This window comes from Halichoerus grypus, chromosome 2, assembly GCF_964656455.1.
Source record: "Halichoerus grypus chromosome 2, mHalGry1.hap1.1, whole genome shotgun sequence".
NCBI classification, from domain to species: Eukaryota; Metazoa; Chordata; class Mammalia; order Carnivora; family Phocidae; genus Halichoerus; species Halichoerus grypus.
The window spans coordinates 204165885-204184119 of record NC_135713.1 but is presented as its reverse complement, the minus strand read 5'-3'; the positions used below and the strand labels follow the sequence as shown (position 1 = coordinate 204184119).

General features: G+C 50.6%; 1 protein-coding gene across 2 annotated transcripts in view; it reads left to right on the top strand.

The window, feature by feature from the left end:
• Nucleotides 1–13599, top strand: part of SRP68 (signal recognition particle 68) — a 32382-nt gene extending 18783 nt beyond the window's left edge. For both annotated transcript variants that reach the window (XM_036088572.2, XM_036088573.2), the window contains 8 exons: nucleotides 2901–2999; nucleotides 5885–5949; nucleotides 7626–7779; nucleotides 8416–8510; nucleotides 9518–9647; nucleotides 11345–11420; nucleotides 12263–12315; nucleotides 12786–13599. In XM_036088572.2, coding sequence (XP_035944465.1) covers nucleotides 2901–2999; nucleotides 5885–5949; nucleotides 7626–7779; nucleotides 8416–8510; nucleotides 9518–9647; nucleotides 11345–11420; nucleotides 12263–12315; nucleotides 12786–13013 — 900 coding nt within the window. In that variant the 3' untranslated portion in view covers nucleotides 13014–13599. The remainder of the gene's footprint in view (nucleotides 1–2900; nucleotides 3000–5884; nucleotides 5950–7625; nucleotides 7780–8415; nucleotides 8511–9517; nucleotides 9648–11344; nucleotides 11421–12262; nucleotides 12316–12785) is intronic.
• Nucleotides 13600–18235: the final 4636 nt, after the last annotated feature.

Below are 18235 nucleotides of genomic sequence, written 5' to 3'. Positions count from 1 at the left end.
TGGCTCTGGGGTGTGTGTGTGTGTACACTGTGTACTGTGTGTGTGTGTACAGTGTGTGTGTGTGTGCACAGTGTGGCTCCGGGGTGTGTGTGTGTGTGTGCGCGCACAGTGTGTGTGTGTGTACTGTGTGTGTGTACTGTGTGTACACAGTGTGTGTGTACAGTGTGTGTGTGCAGTGTGTGTGTGTGTACTGTGTGTGTACGTACACAGTGTGTGTGCGTGTACACTGTGTGTGTGCACAGTGTGTGTGTGTGTACTGTGTGTGTACGTACACAGTGTGTGTGTGTACACTGTGTGTGTGTACAGTGTGTGTGTGCAGTGTGTGTGTGTGTACAGTGTGTGTGTGTGTGTACATGTACACAGTGTGTGTGTACACTGTGCGTGTGTGCAGTGTGTGTGTGTGTACTGTGTGTGTACGTACACAGTGTGTGTGTGTGTACACTGTGTGTGTGTACAGTGTGTGTGTGCGCACAGTGTGGCTCCGGGGTGTGTGTGTGTGTGTGTGTGTACATGTCCACAGTGTGTATATGTGTACAGTGTGCATGTGTGCAGTGTGTGTGTGCTGTGTGTGTGTGCGCAGTGTGTGTGTGTGTACGTACACAGTGTGTGTGTACAGTGTGTGTGTGCGCACAGTGTGGCTCCGGGGTGTGTGTGTGTGTACACAGTGTGTGTACTGTGTGTGTGTGTACAGTGTGTGTGTGTGTGCACAGTGTGGCTCCGGGGTGTGTGTGTGTGTGTGTACGTACGTGTATCGTACACACACGCGCACACACGGCACCTGCTGCCGAGTCTCTTCACAGACCCGAGTCAGGTCGTTAACTGTTACACGGCTGCCCCCGTCCACAGGATTTGTGCTTCAGAACATTTGGCCAGCAAGCAAGACTGTTACTACGAAGAGTCTTGCTAACTTGAGTTGCTGCTTAACGGCGTTTTATGTGAAGTGCTTCTCTGCGCCGTTGTGTACACTAGACACTTGAACACCTGTGGCTGTTTACACTTAAATTAATGAGGATTTCAGGTGCTCAGTAGGCACATGTGGCTGATGACTGCTGGACTGGACAGGGTGGCTGAGAGGGTTTCCATCATCACAGAAAGTTCTTTTTTTTTTTTTTAATAAAGATTTTATGTTATTTTTTTTTTTAAAGATTTTACTTACTTATTTGAGAGAGACAATGAGTGGTGGGGAGGGGCAAAGGCAGAGGGAGAAAGAGAAGCAGACTCCCTGCTGAGCAGGGAGCCCGGTGCGGGGCTCGATCCCAGGACCCGGAGATCGTGACCTGAGCCGAAGGCAGATGCTTAACTCACTGAGCCACCCAGGCATCCCAAAGATTTTATTTTATTTTATTTTATTTTATTTTATTTATTTATTTTTTTTTTAAGATTTTATTTATTTTGAGAGAGAATGAGAGACCAAGAGCACGAGAGGGAAGAGGATCAGAGGGAGAAGTAGACCCCCTGCTGAGCAGGGAGCCCGATGTGGGACTCGATCCCGGGACTCCAGGATCATGACCTGAGCTGGAGGCAGTCGCTTAACCAACTGAGCCACCCAGGCGCCCCAAAGATTTTATTTTTAAGTAATGTGTACACCCAGTGTGGGGCTCGAACTCACATCCTGGAGATGGAGAGTCTCATGTTTCCCCGGATTGAGCCATCCCGGTGCCCCATCACAGAAAGTTCTGTTGGACAATGCTGTTTAGGTTTCAGTACATTAATAGTGGCTATGTTTGCCTTTAGAGATTTATAGAATGAGTGTGCCCCTGATTTTTTCCTAAGTTAGTGAGCAACAGAAAAGTCAATATAAGTAGAAAAGTATGTTTGATTTATATTGGGTAATTTACAAGGAAGTTCTTCCCCCCCACACACACTGGAAACTAGGAAAAACATAAGAGTTCTTAAGGGAAGGAAAGGTTTTTCTTTAAGCCCCTACCAACCTCTTAAAGGAGTGGGCAGTAATGGGTTTTCTTTTGGGCTATCTTAGAGGTCAGTTGAATGTCAAGAGATCCGACTGGATGTTTCTGTGGAAAGTCAAATATAATAATGGAGTGTTGATGTTTTAATGTCACAGTGGGTCTGCCGGCAACACAAGTTCATCTCCTTTCTGCCTCTCATCCACCCCTACCAGCTCAGTCAGATTCTTTAGAATGGTAATGTGGTTTGGCAGGTACTCCGTTAATGAATCACTTTTCCCTTTTCCCAGCTGGCTAATAGAGGGGTGACGCCCTTGAACCTTGTGCAGACTGTCATGGAGTGCTTGTCAACCTCAGCGTACCCACAGGGAATATCTAAGGGCACACTTTCTGTGGTGAAAGGAGCTTCGTGTGATCCTTAGGAGAAATATATTTTTGACTTGGTATTGGTTAGTAACGTTACTCACTTGGACCTAAAAGAAGTCTAGGATAGGCAAGTCTTCGGGGTACGTTTGTAAGGGTAACTCTGCAGGCACACAGTAGGCCTGAGACCGTTTGTTCTCGTGTGCCGTGTTTCAGGAATGTCGGGGGCAGGTCCTGAGCAGAGGCGGAAATGGTGGAGGAAAGTAGTAGAAAGTTCTATGATAGGAAAAAATTTAAAGCATCTGTTGTTTGACAGATCATTTCAGATCAGTTATGCAGATCCTTTTTCAGTGTGCTCACTTCATATTTATACATACATGTGTATATCTATCTATCTATATATATATATCATTCCGTTTCCGTATGAATAATGAATAAGCCTATAAGAAAAATCTTACCTGGTAGAGACTAGTGACAATTGAAACGATCTCTGATTTGGGGTGTTTCTGGCTGGATGTGTGTGTTTGTGTATGATGGGGGGGAATCAAGGCACAGTTGTTCCCTCCTCCCATTAGAATACTGTAGCTTACTCAGAGGAAAATTTTTTTACTGCATTCTGCCCTTGTTCAGGCTGAAAGTGAAGAAACCAAGGAGCGTCTGTTTGAATCCATGCTCAGTGAGTGTCGGGACGCCATCCAGGCCGTGCGGGAAGAGCTCAAGCCCGATCAGGTAGGACTGTCAGCTGGGCCACCGGCTCTTGCTCCTGGCTGAGCTCCTTCTCAGTCTGTGTGTCTTGTTCTCGGGGCGGGGGTGGGGGGGGTGGGCCCAGTGGTCTGAGTGCACAGACTCTTAGCCAAGGTATTTTTAGATCTAGTGATGGGCTGACAAACGACAGAAGCCTCTGAACTCCCCATCAGGTTGAGAAATTTTCTCTCCATCCTGTTCTTCCTAATGGATTCATTTATTACCTGTGAAGCCTTTGGTTGCAAATTCATGGCTCCAGGTGGACTTTTCCAGTGCTCCCTTTTTCTAATGTCACTATGATTTCATTCGGGCATCTAGGCTGAAAACCTTGGGACTGTCTTTGTCTCTTTCTTCCCTATCACCAGAAATCCTACTAGCTCTCCCTTTGACTTCTCTCTCCACTTTTCCATCCCTCGCCCCTGCCCTGTTTCTGATTTTGTCCTATGCCTGGACTGCTATGGAAGTCTGATGGCTTTTCCCATCTTGGTCTGGGTTCAGTTCTCCAGGTCTTTCCTGCCAGCAGCAAACATGGGATCTTTCTAGATCCCATCTCCCAGGTCTAGAGCAGTGGGCTGCAAACTTTCATGATAATGCAACCCGTAAGTAGAATTCAGCATGTACCTCTGATACATTTATTTATAAATCATATACTTTATTCAGTAGAAATGAGAAAAATAGAAGTTCTGATTTTCTTCTTATACCCCAGTATAAGAAGTCGGGTCGTGTGCACCCTGCTTGAGAGCCCATTGGTTTAACAAGTGCAGTTCCAACTCCATGAGCCGGTGTCTGTTTCCAGATCACACTCTGCTGCTCCCCCCTGGGTCCTCTGCGTCACGCTGCTGTACTCACTGTCTTGTTACTCTGCCTCTCCCACCCCCGTGCACTAACCACACTGTTCTCCTTTCCCTCCTCACACCTGGCTTGTCGTCCTCTCCCTCTTCGCCTGTCCAGCCCCCGTCTGGTGTTCAGTGTCCAGCTCATAGTTCATCATCTCTTGAGAAGCCTGCCGGCACCATCCTAGCCCAGCATCTCCCCGTGTTCTAAATATCTGGTACTTGTGGCTGTAATTTTTGTTTGGTAGTTAATCAAGAATTGCTTTTTAACATTTCGTATATTGTTTTATATTTTTCTGTCCTATTTTTTCCAAGATTATAAGCATATTAAAAACAGCTATATAGTTTACCATCTGCCCGTGGTGCCTTGAGTATAAAATGTTCAATGAATATTTGTTAAGCTGTAGTCCCATTTCCTTTTCCCATTAAGCTGCCTTTGTATATTATACTTACCTTCATCCACTTAGTCGCTACATACAGAGCCCTGCCCTCCATCATTCACCTTGAACTCAGCAGCAGTTGCAGGGACACCTCACAGAGGGTAATGAAGATGGTGATACCACAGTGTCTTAGTTTCTCCTATGGCTGCTGTAACATTACCACAGACTTAGTGGCTTAAAACAACACACATTTATTCTCTCACAGCTTTGGGTGGTTGTTTTTGGTTTTTTTTTTAAGATTTTATTTATTTATTTGCCAGAGAGAGACAGCGAGAGAGGGAACACAAGCAGGGGGAGTGGGAGAGGAAGAAGCAGGCTTCCCACAGAGCAGGGAGCCGGACGTGGGGCTCGATCCCAGGACCCTGGGACCATGACCTGAGCCGAAGGCAGATGCCTAACGACTGAGCCACCCAGGCGCCCCTGGGTGGTTGTTAATCTAAAAAAGGTTCATAGCGGGGCCCCTGGGTGGCTTAGCCATTAGGTGTCTGCCTTTGGCTCAGGTCGTCCCACTTCCGGCTCCCTGCTCAGCGGGAAGCCTGCTTCTCCCTCTCCCCCTGCTTGTGTTCCCTCTCGCTGTGTCTCCCTTTGTCAGATAAATAAATAAAATCTTAAAAAAAAAAAAGTTCATAGGACTGCATTCCTTTGCAAGGGTTTTTTTTTTGTTATTTTTTTTTTTTAATTTTATTTTAGAGGGGGAGAGAGAGAACGTGAGCAGGGGGAGGGGCTGAGGGAGAGGGAAAGAATCTCAAGCAGACTCCGCACTAAGCGTGGAGCCTGACGCAGGGCTCGATCCCACGACCCTAAGATCACGACCTGAGCCAAAGCCAAGAGTTGGACACTTAACCGACTGAACCACCAAGGCACCCCTCCTTTGGAAGTTCTAAGGGAGGAATCCATTTCTAGCATTCCAGAGAATGCATTTTCCAACTTCTAGAGGCCACCTACACTTCTTGTCTTGTGGCCCCTTCCTCCATGTTCAGAGCCAGCAGCTTAGCACCTTCACTCCTTTCTGACTTCTACTTCAGTCCCAATAACTTCTGTCTGTCACCGGCCCTCCTGCCTCCCTCTTAGAAGGAACCTATGATTATACTGGTCCCACCTGGATAATCCAAGCTAATTAAGAGATCCTTAACTTCATCCCATCTTGAACCCTGTGAGGTAACACCTTCACAAGTCCTGGAATTGGGATGTATGTATCTTGAGGAGCCATTGTTCAACCAACCACAAAAGGCTGAGCTGACAGTCTAAGGGGTTAGATCTCAGAATGTGGGTCTAAGGCACAAACCCGGAAATGGTGCCATGGGCTGTGGACTGTCTGCTGTTCATGCTTTGGGTCTGGACACGGGAGCAGTGGACAGGAAGCCTGACTGGCCATTCTCTGAACTCTCCTACTTAAGTCCAGTTTTTAGATGCTGGTGACAACTGTGTGGCCTTGTTCTAGAATATGCCCAGGAGATCTTTGATATTTCAGGACCCCTAATTTACTAGAGCCTGTGCCTGTGTTCTCAGGCACTTTGGAGACCACACCATGGAATGAGGTGGTCAGAGCCAAGGGCGGGATCAGCTGTTTTATCTTTACCTTTATTGCTTTCCACAGAAACAGAGAGATTATACCCTTGAAGGGGAGTCGGGGAAGGTATCTAATCTTCAATACCTGCACAGGTAAGGGCTATAATTTTTTTACTGTTTAGCACTGTAGTAAAATATATCCTTGGAATGAAAGAGTATATATAATGTTTACGTGCATTTTAATTTCTGATTTATTATTTAGCGGATAATACTAACGTACATATGCATGTTTTATCACATAGGAGTGTATATATGGCATTTGTATGTTATCCTATTATACATACAATTTTAAATTTTATACATTAAGAAAAAGAACACAACTAGTAACTTTGAAGCTCCCTTTGGCCCCACGCTGGTTATTCCTCTTTCTCTTCCAGAGGTAACTGCTTTCCTTTTGCCAGGCTCCGAAAATTACTCTCCTCTGTGTTCCGAATGTTTTCTGTCATCCCTTTTACATTTAAGTTCAGTTTCAACTCCAGTTTGATTCTCTCTGGAGTTTATTTTTGAGTGTGGTGTAAGGATCTCCTCCACCTTTTTGCGTGAGGATGATGGATTGTTTGGGTGCGGTTTATGGACTGCACCGTCCTTTCCCCACTCACCTGCGGTGCCAGCTCCGTCCGGCATGCAGCCCGTTTTCTCCTCTCATGCTCTTTTCTGGATGCTCTTCTGCTCTGCTGATTTATTTTCTGTACTTGCACCAGTACAGTGAATGCCTATGACTTGAGTCTTGGTGTCTGGTGGAGCAAGCCCCCCAGCAGGTTTTTCCTCAGACACAGCTGGACGCTTTCTGTCCCTTTGCTCTTTCATATACATTTTTAAATCACCTTGTTAAGTTTAATTTTGTTTTAAAGGTGTGGATCATTCTGTTCACCCTGAAGAGGGGTGGAAGGAAGAGTGACAGTTTTGGAACTTTGTGGGGAGAAGTAAAATGACTTGGGAAAAAGTGCACTTCTCATTAGATTCTCTACCCCATGTGACCTTGAAATCTTCATTGCTTAGTTACTGCTTGTAATTTTTTTCATGAACCTGGCCATTTTCAGCCATTCCCCTAACCCCTCCCTTTTTGTAAAAACACCTCCCTGTACCTTAATCTACATGAGGGAATTAGATATTATGTGAATGTCGAGCAAGAATGACCATTTAATGTCTTGTATTCAGCAGTCCTGTGAGAAAGCCGAGGCCCAGGAGGTTAAGGCACATGTTTGTAGTTAACAGCCACAGAGAGTCAGAATCAGGAGTTGATCCAACTTCCTAACCTTGAAAAGACTCTGAGAGCTTTAACAGGGCTCAGAAAACCTTCAAACTGTGATGCCCCGGTGCCCCCGGATCCATCCGCATAACCATCCAAAGAGAGCGTCCCTTAGTATCTTCTGAGAAGAGAAGGTCATCAGATGAGTAGGAGCTCAGTATCCTTGTCATGTGGGCCAGGCAGTTAACTGATCCTTGTTCCAGGAACGGGTTTGCCATCCATGGATCATCTCAAGGACTAACAGCGACCTCTGAAGTCAGTAGCTTTGGGGCTCTTTAAGACAGAAACAGAGGATATAATTCAAACTAAAATCAGATTTGTCATAAGGTCTCATACCAGCCCCCTGCAGATCTACCACCCAATAGCAGCCAGAGTTGAGGCCCAGGTCAAATGGCCCTGCTGTGTGACGCCCTCGCCCCCACGCCCTTCCCCTAGGTCAGTCCCAACTTGTGGTCCAGTGCTCTTCTCAGAACGCCAGCTTCCCTGAGCATAACCTGAGCTGACGTGTGGTACATTCCAGCTACCTGACTTATATCAAGTTGTCGACGGCTGTCAGGCGGAACGAGAACATGGCCAAGGGGCTGCAGAAGGCACTACAGCAGCAGCCGGAAGATGACAGCAAGCGCTCCCCGCGGCCGCAGGACCTCATCCGGCTCTATGACATCATTCTGCAGGTGACCCTCGAGGACTGGGGAAGCAGGGCCTGTCCTTCGCAGACACAGAATGACTTAGCTTTGCGTAGCGAAGGGGCTGGGACCAGCAGCAGCTGTTAGTGGCTCAGGAAGAGAGGCCTTGTTCTCAGCCGTGAGCCGCGACGCTCGACGTGTGGGTGCGGAGAGGCCAGCAAGCCCTCGGGTGTTCCCTGAGCGCCTCGCCTGTGCAAGATCCTCTCCCACGTGCTGTGGGACTCCTGAGACCTGAGGCCACACTGTCTTGGCGCACTGGGGGTTGGTCAGTAAGAATGAGAGACACATGCACACCATCCAGGCATCTATGGGAGCTGTCAGACGGAGGGCCACTCTGAAATGAAAGATCAGACCAAGAGATCCCCTCTAGTTGACTTGGTCTGAGAAGTCTCGGAAGGAGGTGAGGTGTGAATGGAGTCATAAAGGACAACCAGGCTTTCGGTAGCAGAGAGGGGGTGGTGGTGACACTAGGCGGGGCTGCTGCCAGGCCACTCCTCACAGACCTTCCCGTTATTGCTGGCCTGGGCTCTCTTTTTGCCTGTGTGTGTTTTTACAAGGTCTCCTGTCAAAAACCCAGTCTGAGGCCTGCTCTTGATGAGTTCTCTTGTTGTATCTCTCGTGCAGAATCTGGTGGAATTGCTCCAGCTTCCTGGGTTAGAGGAGGACCGAGCCTTCCAGAAAGAGATAGGCCTCAAGACGCTGGTGTTTAAGGCTTATAGGTAAGGTCCCATGGGGCGGATGGAGTTCTCCTATGCTGCCCGCTGGCTCTGTGAGCTTTGGGAGCATGGACCAGACTCCAGAAGATTGGGTCGTTGGCTGTATGGTTACCTTTCTGATGGTCAGAACAGTCAGCCCAGCATGTTCAAGGGAAGCCTTTGCTAAAGGTACTGGCTGGGAGTTTCCAGTGTACCTCATTTGCTCTTTGGATAGGGCGGAGGAGGTGGGGGGGTACACGTTAAGGTCTTCTCCCTCCTCTTCCCTCCTTCCTCCTGGTGGAAAAGGAACAAGTGTAGGAAAAGGTGTTAGTTAACAGAACCAGAGTGGAATCTGAACTGAATTAGGAGAAAGCTAAGGCTCCGTTTTTTGTTTTTGTTTTTAAATGAATCGTGTTATTTGTAACTTGAAGGTGGGCTGTGTGGAGCAGGAGAAGGGTGTGGACAGAATGGCAAAATAGAGCCGGTGTGTAATTGCCCACCCCACCCTCCATCCCCCCGGCCGTCACACCCCAGCACTCTCTTACTCTCTGGCATGCCACATCTTCGCTCTTGTTAGCCCTCTTCCTGGCCCGTGTTCTGTCAGGGACCAGCAGCCCTCAGGCTCTGTTGACCCCAGTGGAATAGTTTGCATTAGCAAGAGGATTCTTGGGTTTGGTTTTTGAAAAAGAGGTGAGCAAGGATGAGCGAGCTGGCTGGACGTGTGGGCGGTGGGTGGGACTCATATTTGGGCAGCATTCCTCCTCCGGGCCTGTCCCAGCTTCCACCATGTGCCTTTGGAGCCGCAGAGTCAGACAGTAAGTAGAATACAGTGGGTCTGTTACAGTGTGGGACGTGCACAGCACAGGGAAGAGTGGAGGGTAGCCTGGCAAGCCGGGGCATGGAGAATGTCGGGGTCTTCCCTGCACTGATCCTGAGGTTAAGAAGCCTGTTTCCAAATCTAAAATTGAGCCTAAACTTCAAGGAAAGCCTTGATCTTCTAGAATATTCTGGTTCTTTCCCTTCCCCGCCAGGTGTTTTTTCATTGCTCAGTCCTATGTGTTGGTGAAGAAGTGGAGCGAAGCCCTTGTCCTGTATGACCGAGTCCTGAAGTACGCAAACGAAGTAAATTCTGACGCCAGGGCCTTCAGGAACAGCTTAAAGGTGTGGCACTGCTCCTTGCCCCCACGCCCAGGGAAGCTATGCAGTGAGACGACTTCAGGCCCATCCTCCCTGGCCAGCTGCGGGTGTGGTGCGGCCCTGAGCGCTCCAGGCCTGAGATGGACTCGGGCACTAAGAAGGAAAGCCATTCCTCTGGTTAAAATAAACTTCAAGTACTGTTCTCAGATTTGGCTACATGTTATAGTCACCTGAAAAGATTTTTAAAAGATGGCTGTCTGAGTCCCATCCCCCCAGATTCTGGTTCTGATCCCTGTAGGGTCTGGGGTGCGCATTGGGATTTTGTAAAGCCCCTCACTGATTGTGATATGCAGCCGAGTTGAGAGCCAGTGATGAAGCCTTTCCCCACAAAGTGTGCCTGTACCAGCAGCAGCATTTGGGAACTTGTTAGAAACGCAGACTCCCAGGCCCTACTCCAGGCCTACTGAGTCAAAATCTGCCTTTTAGCAACCCCCCCAGGCAATCTGGGTATACCTCAAAGCTTACCTGCTGATGGAAAGTACTTGGTGGTTTGGTTCGTTTTGCTGCTTGTTGAATGACAGCTGGCTTTTTAAGCTGTGGACTGCTGTAATGATGTAGGGATCGAAGCACCAACTGGTCCAGGGAACCCAGGCACGTTTATTTACTAGTGGAGACCGTTTGGAAAGGCCAGCCGGGGTTGCCCTGGGCAGGCTGGCGCGGGAGCCGCTGCTCTGTGGGCGTTCACCTGTTCCCTCAGAACAGCACTGGGTTCCGGGATAACATACACACCAGGCTTCTGCCTTCAGAGCCACACAGACTTGCGAGACGTGCGAGAAGGAGGAGGTCCTCCAGTGAAGGTTGGGGATGGGAAGGAGTCGGTGAGGGGGTATGTGACCAGCATGGTGGCAGCGTAATGATGGGGTGTCCTTGGCCCCGGGATGTGAGGGCGGACTGTGTGGACGATTATCCCAGGAGGCAGGAAGAGGCGTTTACAAATCCCTGTCTGACCTAAGTCTGAGAATAGAGGCGGGAGGGGTTCAGATCTTTCCGGATTTTGCCAGGTGGGAGACTGCAGCCTGCCACGGGGCCCCTTTGTGCTTCAGTCTCCTCCTCTGTAAAGTGGAGTACAGATTAATTCAGGATTATTACGAAAATGGAATTAGCAATTGTGTGAACTGCTCAGAAGGCACCTGGCCCATCATGCATGTTGCGTGTGATATGCTTATTCATAATATTATCCTCGCTACGGTCTCCAGGCATTATTACTTAAGCTAAGGCATCACTTTTCCTGTCTGGAACAAGTTAGTGCCTTTTTTTTTTTTTTTTTAAGATTTTATTTATTTGATAGAGCGAGTGAGAGAGAGAGGAGCAGGAGGAGGGGCAGAGGGAGAAGCGGGTCCCCGCTGAGCAGGGAGCCTGATCTGAACTGAAGGCAGACGCCTAACTGAGCCACCCAGGTGCCCATTTTGTTTTTTTAAGTAGGCTCCACGCCCACTGTGGGGCTTGACCTCACGACCCTGAGGTTAAGAGTCACATGCTCTATCGTCGGAGCTAGCAGGCTAGCGTTTTTTGTTTTGTTTTGTTTTTTAAATAGGGTAAACTGTTTATAAAGTCTAAAATCCTGTGAAAATAGTGGTGGGATCACTTAGCTCAGCTTAGTTTGGCGCACTTGTCTGGCCCGGCTCTGGCTCATGAGTACATGTTTTTCTGAATCATTACAGGACCTGCCCGATGTGCAAGAGCTCATCACGCAAGTGAGGTCAGAAAAGTGTTCTCTGCAGGCAGCAGCCATCCTTGGTGAGCCACTTGCCTCTTCTTGTGACATGTTCCCAAATTTCCTTCGCTGGTATCCCTCCCCTCTCCCGCCCCCTACACTCCTGTTCTAGTTAATCTGTAAGATTTTTATTTTTTTCTGCCATTATTTCTGCCACATGAAGGCATCAAACTGTGTGGAAGAATTTATTTATTTACTTTTTTTTTTTTAAGATTTTATTTATTTATTTGACAGAGACACAGCGAGAGAGGGAACAAGCAGGGGGAGTAGAAGAGGGAGAAGCAGGCTCCCCGCAGAGCAGGGAGCCCGATGCGGGGCCCGATCCCAGGACCCTGGGACCATGACCCGAGCCGAAGGCAGACGCTTAATGACTGAGCCACCCAGGCGCCCCTACTTATTTATTTTTTAAGATTTTATTTATTTATTTGAGGGAGAGCAAGAGAGTGAGCACAAGCAGGGAGAGTGGTAGAGGGAGAAGCAGGCTCCCCGCTGAGCAGGGAGCCCCATGTGGGGCTCGATCCTGGGACTCCAGGATCATGACCTGAGCAGAAGGCAGAGGCTTGACCCAGTGAGCCCCCTGGGTGCCCCTGTGTGGAAGAATTTAGAGAACCAGTTCCGAGGTTCCTCCTCCTTAATAGTATTTTTCGTACAACCGTCGGGGCTCCACTGGCCTGACAACGTTGCTTCTGGGGTTTATCGTCTGTCGGCGCTGCTTAGACCTCGGCCCAGGAAGGAAAGGGCTATAACCTCCCCACGTGTTGCTGCCTTTGCTCTTGGGATTTAGAACCCATACATGTGACAGGTGTCATTTGTGACTATATCGTGTTAAGTCCCTGTTCTTACTGAATCCCTATGCAACTTTCAGATGCAAGTGACTCCCACCAAACGGAGACTTCCTCCCAAGTCAAGGACAACAAGGTATGTCTGGGATGCAGCTTTTGAGGAATAAAGAGTAGAATTCATAACTCACTAGAAATGTGTGCTCAGTTGTAGAACAGACAACGCTTCATCTCTAAGCAAACCCCCTACTTGCCTCCCTTCTGCTCAGAGACGTCACAGCTGCTTGTATAAGGTTTGCTCGTGTCAGCTAGCTGGCCCCAGATAAGGAGCTTAGGAACTTGGACTGTGCGGCGCGGCTGGCTAGGAGCTCGGCCTGGGACGCCCAGTACGCCTGTGCCCCTGGCCTGGCCCACGCCGCTCTCCACCTCTCTAGGTTTTGGTGACTCTCAGCTATGAGGTGGGGACGTGATGACACCCTCGTAGGAGATTGGTGGGGATCAAGCGAGGAAGCCCATGTAGGCTCTGAACTGGGTGCTCAGCACGTAGTGCGTGTTCCACTGGTGGTCAGTGATTAACTCCTGGGTTCCTCCCTTTGGTTTGACTCCCAGCCTCTGGTCGAACGGTTTGAGACATTCTGCCTGGACCCCTCCCTCGTCACCAAGCAAGCCAACCTCGTGCACTTCCCGCCGGGATTCCAGCCCATCCCTTGCAAGCCTTTGTTCTTTGACCTGGCCCTCAACCATGTGGCTTTCCCACCTCTTGAGGACAAGTTGGAGCAGAAGACCAAGAGTGGCCTCACTGGATACATCAAGGGCATCTTTGGATTCAGGAGCTAACCAGGCTCTTCTTGGGGGCAAGGGGAGATTCTCACTCTTCATCTGTGTTGTGAGAAAACCCCAGCAAGTTCCATGATATTAAATCCAGGTCTGCATTGGCCCCGGGCAGGAGTGTAACGTCCTCAGCCCTGCGTCCCTATGTCTTGTGTGTTTGTGCACTTGCCGTTCTTAACCGGTGTGCTAGAAGGGGGACCCTGCCGTCTTCTGGTGGATGTGTGCGGGATCCCTCTGTCCGCACCTCCTGGGGGAAGGGCCGCTGCCATCTGGCCCCGTGGCCTGTGGGAGCCGTGCTCGGGTGGGTCCACGCCAGGCATGGATGGGAGCTCGGAACTTTCTGTCGTGTTTCTTCAGTACCGCGGATTTGCAGTGGACTCCTCCTCGCCGTGAGCACCCAGAGTCCCGTGAAGAGTCTGTGGCCAGGGACCGCTGGCAGCGCCGCCCCACAGCTACGGTCAGCCTTACGCCCTGTCACCTCCAAGTGGGAGTGAAGTTTCAGAACAAGCAAAGAGCTCTATTTTTAGAAGAAATGTGTTACACTCAGAAATGATGAAAACAAATCTTATATTAAAAAGGCAAAGATGCTGGAGACTGTGCCCATTTTTTTACATGCTCTCACTCACATCTGGGCCCAGCGCCCTCCTAGGGACCTTGTCGCTCGATCCTGTCCTGTCGGGTGTCCCCTGACTTCTGGCAGCTCGGGTGTGTCTGAGGCCAGTTAAGGGAGTATTAGAGGCACTTTCTAAATCTGAAATTTTTAGATGCCATAGATTATATTTAAATCAATTTCCTTTTTTTTTTTTAAAGTAAGCTCTATGCCTAATGTGGGGCTCACACTCATGACCCCGAGATCAAGAGTCATGTGCTCCACAGACTGAGCCAGCCAGGTGCCCCCAATTTCCTTTTTTTTTTTTTTTTAAAGATTTTATTCATTTGAGAGAGCACACAAGCAGGGGGAGAGGAAAAAGCAGACTTCCTGCTGAGCAGGGAGCCCGATGAGGGGCTCGATCCCAGGACCTGGAGATCTTGACCTGAGCCAAAAGCAGATGCTTAACCATCTGAGCCACCCAGGCGCCCCTCCCCGGATTTCATTTTTAAGTTTTTCTTTTAGTGACCCTTTTTCTATTTCTATCATAGCATCAATAATAGAAGTCCCAAAAGCAGTGAAAGAAAGCGAGCAATAAAAGTGATTTAGACATGAGATGTATCTGAAACCTCTGAATCCCTTTGGAGGTGGAAACTCGCCCCATAGGAAAGCGAAGCCACAGAGGGAAATGTTGGCTTCAGTGTGGCGTAAACCTGGAGCTGATTAGAGCAGCTTGAAGGGAAGGCTGGGTGGTTAAAGACCTGAGAACATTATTTCAAGCTGGACCCACTGTGGGCATGGACATGCCTCTTGTTTTCCCAGGGAACTGCAGAGGGGGGAGTTGCCAGAAGTTAGAAGACAGGAAGACAAATCAGACTTCTTTGTTAGAATTGAATGTTGTCAAGGACTCCAGATGCTCAGATTGTGATCTCTCCTCCCCCCAGGATTTGCTTTGGGTCAAAGAGCCTTAGGAAGCTGATTTTGTTTTTATTTTATTTATTTTTAAAGGTTTTTTTTTTATTTGAGAGAGAGAGAGGGAGAAGCAGACTCTCCACTGAGCAGGGACCCGACTTGGGGCTCGATCCCAGGACTCTAGGATCATGACCTGAGCCAAAGGGAGACGTTTAACCAACTGAGCCACCCAGGCGCCCCCTGATTTTGTTTTTAAATAGAAAGTTGTATCATCTGTGCCATACAAGTCAGCCGTTATCCTCCCTCCCTCTGAAGATACAGCACAGATGACCTGAGCATGAGGTCTTGGAATTTGGTCCCGAAGGCTTAAGACTGTGTCCCTGATGGGCTGAGGGAGCCCTGGGGGTCTTTATCCTTTTCCTTGCCCTCTTCCTGGCTCCCCAGCTTGGCAACAGCAGGCTGTGGACTAGGTTCTGTGCTTCCCTCGCCCATTCTCTATGCCAACCGGCTGCAGCCACAGCTGGGTCAGGCCCCCAACGGCGGGCCCCCATGCAGGCAGCCCTTCAGCTTGTCTGAGCTGGTGGCTCCTTCTGCCCTCATCTGGGAAGACGTCCCTTTGTCTTGCTCATGGCCCTTCCTACCCCTCCTGCTCTCTTTAGAGTGCCGGCATCAGTGGGGAGGTGGAATCCAGAGTCAGTCATTCTGATTGACCTTTCCTAAGCTTTTCCTTTCTGTGGCCACACTAGAAATTCCCTTCCTCCCGGTGTCCCCGGGAGCTGCTGTGCGTGGTAGTGGCTATGGTCAGCCAGTGAGGCTGTTAACAAGGCGTGTTTAGTATTAAGAGCATGTGTTTACACAAGAAGACAGCCCTGGCAGGGCCAAGGTCTCTGGTTAGCTTGCACATCCCTCCACATAGGATCCCTGGACATTAAACAGGCTGTCATGGGAGACTGCGCCAAAAGCAGGACCCCATCATGTCCTCAGGCCAGGAAGCAGTGCTCACGGCCATGGGTTCAGAGTCGAGCCCTGGGCCGCTCCTTGGGCCAGCACATTTTGCTGGGTAGATGTACAGAACAAAGTGCCAGTAGCCACACAGTGGAACAAGAGTGCAGTCTTGAGGTGTAAGTGATGGATGCAGGTACTCACTTTGCTTCCCGTGCTCATTCCTGCAGTTGGGGCTCCCATCCCTCCCCAGGATGAGCTACGCTTGCTCAGTAGGCTTGGACCCTGCAAGAGGCTTCTGTCTCCCCAATCCAGAGAGGAGGAGAAGCTTACTTCGGGCTCTGCCTTACAGCTGCCGTGCTAAGGGCTTTTATTTTCCTGTCTGTTGAGTGGTGGTGGTCTTGACTTGCAGAAACATGAGTGGTGAAAATTACCAGGAGATAATGCTGAACATCAGATTGAAAGACATAATTTGGCCAAGTTTGTGGCCTCTAACCCTGTTGGTTCTGTTTGGAAAAACGGAGCGTTGAGGCAGCTGGGCCAGAGGGGCTCTGACCACTCCGTTTCCTGGGTGTTTTCTCCTTTCCGTGTGCGTTGTTTCGAGGTACTGTCTCTGGTTTTACTTTACGCTGAGAATTCTTGGATTCCCCTGTTGGAAATGAAACACTGACAGGCTTCGTTCCATCTCCTTCCTCTGGTGGCAGCCTGAGCCTTTCACTGGCCGGCAGGTGACGGCCGGTGGTGGTAGCGCGCCCTGCCCCTGCCACGGCTGGAGACCATCCCGATCTCTCCTCCCACTGAGGTGATGGCCTCACCCCCTCGAGGGGGGATGCTTGACCCTGGGGACTGCCGAGGTAGGGGCTGCACGGATTTTGCACACTTGGCATCATTAATCCCCAAAGCTAGCCGATCACAGAATTCTAAACACGTTGCTGTGCAGCCTTCACAAGCTTGGACCCTTCAGAGGTCTAGGAAAACACCCAAAGATAGCAAAAATATGTGTTGGGTCTAATTGTATTTCTAAGACAGTTGTTGCTACAGAAGAGACGGAAACCAGGTTTAGCTGTAAAATTTATCGATGTTCCAAAGCGCAGAGAGAGATTGGACGCTGCCTGCATCCTGACAGCAGCGGCGGGAAGAGTCGAGCCTGTCGGTCCGCCCGAGGCGCGAGGGGCGAGCTCGGCCCCCCACCCCCGCCGCAGGCCGGCTCGGCGGTGTTCACCGTGTTATAGCCGGTATAGGGTTATGAAGTGTGATCTCAGATGACGAATACGGATGGAGTACTCGTGAGAACCTTTTGTCTGACCTTTCCGAGCTCTTACGGGACTGTGAGCTCAGCATCTAAGGTTTGGTTTTTATTTTTGCTTTGGGGCAGGATTGTGACGGCCCATCGGTCCGATGAGCTGCTCCCTGCTGGTGCCAAGACCGGGGCGGGGCCCTGCCTTCCCCTTGGCCCTGCCCTCTGTGGGGATTTTCACGGCGTTGGAAGGGGGAGCCTGGCTTCGCTGTAGTCCCCATTTTCGGCAGATGGTTTCTTCACGTCCACTAACTGCAGCATGTATCCTCATGCTCAGTCTGTGGACTGAGGAGTCACTGGACTCCTCACACTTGGAAAAGAACCACAGCCCTTCTATTCGGCTGAGCTTTTCCCAGGGGTCTTCTGGCAAGAGGCAGGGCAGGTACGACAGGCAGGTGACCGGTCCCCGAAAGCTGTGATGTCCGTTAGCTCTGGCTTGTCTGTGGAATGGAGAGGGCGTGGGGGTCCTCACCCAGAAAAGAGGGGCATCTGCTTCTCTGACTGTGAGAAGGAAAATGTGCAAAGGGTTTACTTAGTACCTAAGAGGCACCTGACAAATAGGAATTTCCCTCCCTTCACTGCCCCCCCTCCCCGCCCCCGGGACGGCGCCGGCATTAGAACACGGGCTTCTCCACCCAGTGCTGCCTGTGGCCCGCGCGCCGTCCTGGCTGGGACCTGGGGCCTCGCAGGGGGATCTCCTACCTGGCCAGGACTGAACTAGGGAAGTCTCTCTTCCAACCGTAGCCCCACAGTGAGCAGCTCTCCCTGGGGACAGGGGGACAGCGGGAGCCCAGTGTCCAGGAGGCGGGGCTGCTGTGCGGGGAGTTGGTGGGGCCCCTTCCGCTGACACCCAGCGCCCTCCCTTCCCTCAGCGCGCCCCCACCGCCTTTCTCTGCCGCCCTCCCCAGGCCAGGCCCCCAGGCCAGGCCCCGCTGGGTCTAAACAGCATCACCAGGACAACAAGCCGAGTCCACTGAGCTGCCCGCGTGCTTCCAATTTCCTGGCTGTAAAGACTGATTAGGAAGGGTTGCTCCTCAGCCACGAAGACTGTTATTAGTTCTTTGTTTTATAAGCCTTTTCCTTCCTCAGACCGGTGACCGGGGCTCAGTGCAGGTCAGCCCCTGCCGCTTCCGTTCGGCCCGGGTGACTCCCTCCCACGGCTGAGCTCGCGAGTGCCACAATGGCCTGGCCGCCGCCCGCAGACCTGAACTTCACAGGAGGGCCCAGAGCCCTCGGGCGACCGGGAGACCGGAAGGCCCAGCAGCTCCTGAGGCTGCGTGGTGGCCCAGAGACGTGGCTGTCCCAGCTCTGGTCCCGTGCCGGGACTGGGCCGGCCGCTGTGGCCCAAGGCTAGGGAAAGGGAGTCACTCCTAGAGGGGAACAGCCTTCACCTTGTCCTCTCAGGCAGACTTGGGACTTGAGGACTCCTGAGGTCACCCGGTCATCCTCTGTCTCACCGTCTAGTATGGGGGACCCTGATCTCCCGAC